Genomic DNA, 2,543 nt, shown 5'->3' on the forward strand with positions numbered 1-2,543 from the left:
CATATAGACAGACACGTTTTGTGACGAGTGCATTTAGAAGCAGGAATACAACTCCAGTTATCTCCAATGTGTCAGTACTAGTTATTTCAGGTGACTTGTTGTAAACTTGCACACGCCTGTTTAAATAAATGACTTTCATGTTTAAAAATTATTGGAGTGGAGAATTAAGGAAAGGTTTTTATTTGCTATAATAAACTGAATGTTCACTTGGCAAGATAATTGTAATTCATTCAGGGCAAATAAAAGAAAGTAAAATGTCAATCTCGTTTTTGATGATGACAGGGCCTGGATGAATGTTCTCTTTGCTGTAGTGACAGGCCGTCATTTGCCACACATCCAGAATATAAACTCCAACATCCTGAAAAGCCCAACGCAGAATTCTGTCCAACTGTAGAGAATACCAATCACTCCCGAAAATATCCTATTTTAAAGACAGAGAAATGCAACATCAACCCTGAACGTGCCATCACAGTGTGGCCTCCTTGTATTTGAACACACGATACTGTATAAGCTTACCTTATAGCCAGTGTTGACAGTCTTGATTATAACGGTAGTGTCAGGCGCCCGCTGTAACAATGCTAGAACAGCTTTGCGGATCCTCAACACTCTATGGGTGTAGAAATTCAGAGGGTACGTGGTGAAATGGGGCCCCATATGGAACATAATGACCGTGTGGGGTCCTCCAGCCAGGTCATCGATCTCATTACTGATGTAGTGCAGATTAGCAACAAATGATTTTCGACTGCGCAGAGGAATGCCGTGAGCCCTCCAGTGTAAGTCAATGTTGTTCTTCACATCCACTGCTAGAAGCGGCCCTGACTGATATTGGACATGTAGGTTCATCTGTTTCAGGGCTGAAAAACAGTGAGTGACACCAAGAAATATGATCCCAAAATTACTGTACACACTGTATATATAATATATAATTAATTAAACAATGAATAAATTCTCACTTGGTACTACTTTCCCAAAGAAATCAAACCACTGTCTCATAGTAGAGTCTCCCATCATGTAAATGTGTTTGTCTTTCAGGCACTCTGTTGTCGTTTGGGTTGTAAAATGTCGGGTGCTACAGACAAAGGATGTCCACACATCATTGAGGTAAAAGCCGGCTGGAACTGGAGTGTGTAAACCAGGATGACATTTCTCTGCTACATCTGCAGAATGAGTAAAGGGAAACAGTATGTAGTGTAACAAAGTTATGAGTTTGCCCAAAATTTATCTAAACTGGTTATTTTGACTGACATATTGTCTAAGTGTCAGTACATTTTATTCCTCTTTTTTTTTTGTGCAACACATTTCCCAGCATCTCTGTGCTGTACTATTATTCTGGGTTAAACTATTGACCAACATACCAATAGTTTCATTTCCATGGGAATGAACAATTTTGATGATGCTCTTATCTCCATTGATACCTTTATTAGTTTGCTTCCTGTCAAAGAGAACATGTTTGTCTGTCATACTGCCTTCCATCAATGCATGAAATAAATCAAGTATAAAGTCAATCAAGAATCATTTAATCTCACATAAGCTTCTTCTCTTTATTAGTCAGACGGTTTCTATAACCGCCCATAGAGTGGTACACAAGGGCACTGCATGGCATTGACTTGGGTCTCTGGCAGCGCCATGTTTCTTCGGTACGGGGATCTTTGTATTCACAGCAACAGTCTCCAGTTCCCATATGCTCTAGTCCATTCTTGTCCCACTTAACATTACACATCACTGCTTCACTCAGCCTGGTCTTATTTGGTCCTGGTCCCTCATAATATCCATGAAAGTACACCCTGTCAGAGTCAGTATCTCTGTGACGCTTGAGGACCTGCACAGCCTCACTGGAGTGAATTAGACGCACAGCCACCTGGGCCTCGCCGACCCACGGCAGGAGGAAACGCACAGAGTAGGAGCCATTGAGCAGGTCCACCACCTCCCCAAACACACTGGCCTGTGACAGAGGAACATTCTCAGTACAACTCTCTCCGTCTGACCCTGGTACAGTACAACAGCTAATTAGTTCTAGTAAAATAATGTGTTCAATCACTCACCTTAGTTTTAGACCAGAACAGCTTGGCTTGAAAAAAGTCACCTCCATAACTCTTAGATTTATTATCAAAGTCATTTGCGTGCACCGTAACAAAAAGCTCCTCACCAGTTTGGTAGCTCTCTTTCAGGTTCTCAATGATGAATGTGGTGTGGGCTGGACTAGTACTCATGGACACATTTGTGATCGATCTGTCAGGATCTGCCCAGTAAACAGCCTGCTGTAACCTGGAGTAGCCATCTAAACTGATTCCAAATTCAGAGTAAAATGACCTTACAACTGACTCTTCTGAACTGAATCCTGAAGGAGAAGTTGAGTTTGGAGAGTTAGAGAGTCCTGCAAAGTGCTGAGACAAAAAGCTTGGTGGAGAATGTTTCTTCTTTTCATTACCAATATAAGTCCATACAACCTACAAATGCATAACAAATGATTGTTAATCAAAAGATTATTCTTTGTGGGAATCATGCTTGTAGATTATATTACTAAAACTAAACCAAAAAATCAT

General features: G+C 40.9%; 1 protein-coding gene across 1 annotated transcript in view; it reads right to left on the reverse strand.

The window, feature by feature from the left end:
* Positions 1-226: 226 nt before the first annotated feature.
* LOC107575068 (NXPE family member 3-like) overlaps positions 227-2,543 on the reverse strand; it is a 15,445-nt gene continuing 13,128 nt past the window's right edge. Inside the window, exons 2-7 of the mRNA XM_016261480.1 lie at positions 2,043-2,447; positions 1,527-1,942; positions 1,356-1,432; positions 954-1,157; positions 517-854; positions 227-421 (exon numbers count right to left, since the gene is read on the reverse strand). Coding sequence (XP_016116966.1) covers positions 227-421; positions 517-854; positions 954-1,157; positions 1,356-1,432; positions 1,527-1,942; positions 2,043-2,447 — 1,635 coding nt within the window. The remainder of the gene's footprint in view (positions 422-516; positions 855-953; positions 1,158-1,355; positions 1,433-1,526; positions 1,943-2,042; positions 2,448-2,543) is intronic.

Source organism: Sinocyclocheilus grahami, unplaced genomic scaffold (genome assembly GCF_001515645.1).
Source record: "Sinocyclocheilus grahami isolate Dianchi unplaced genomic scaffold, SAMN03320097.WGS_v1.1 scaffold2453.1, whole genome shotgun sequence".
In the NCBI taxonomy this organism is placed as follows: domain Eukaryota; kingdom Metazoa; phylum Chordata; class Actinopteri; order Cypriniformes; family Cyprinidae; genus Sinocyclocheilus; species Sinocyclocheilus grahami.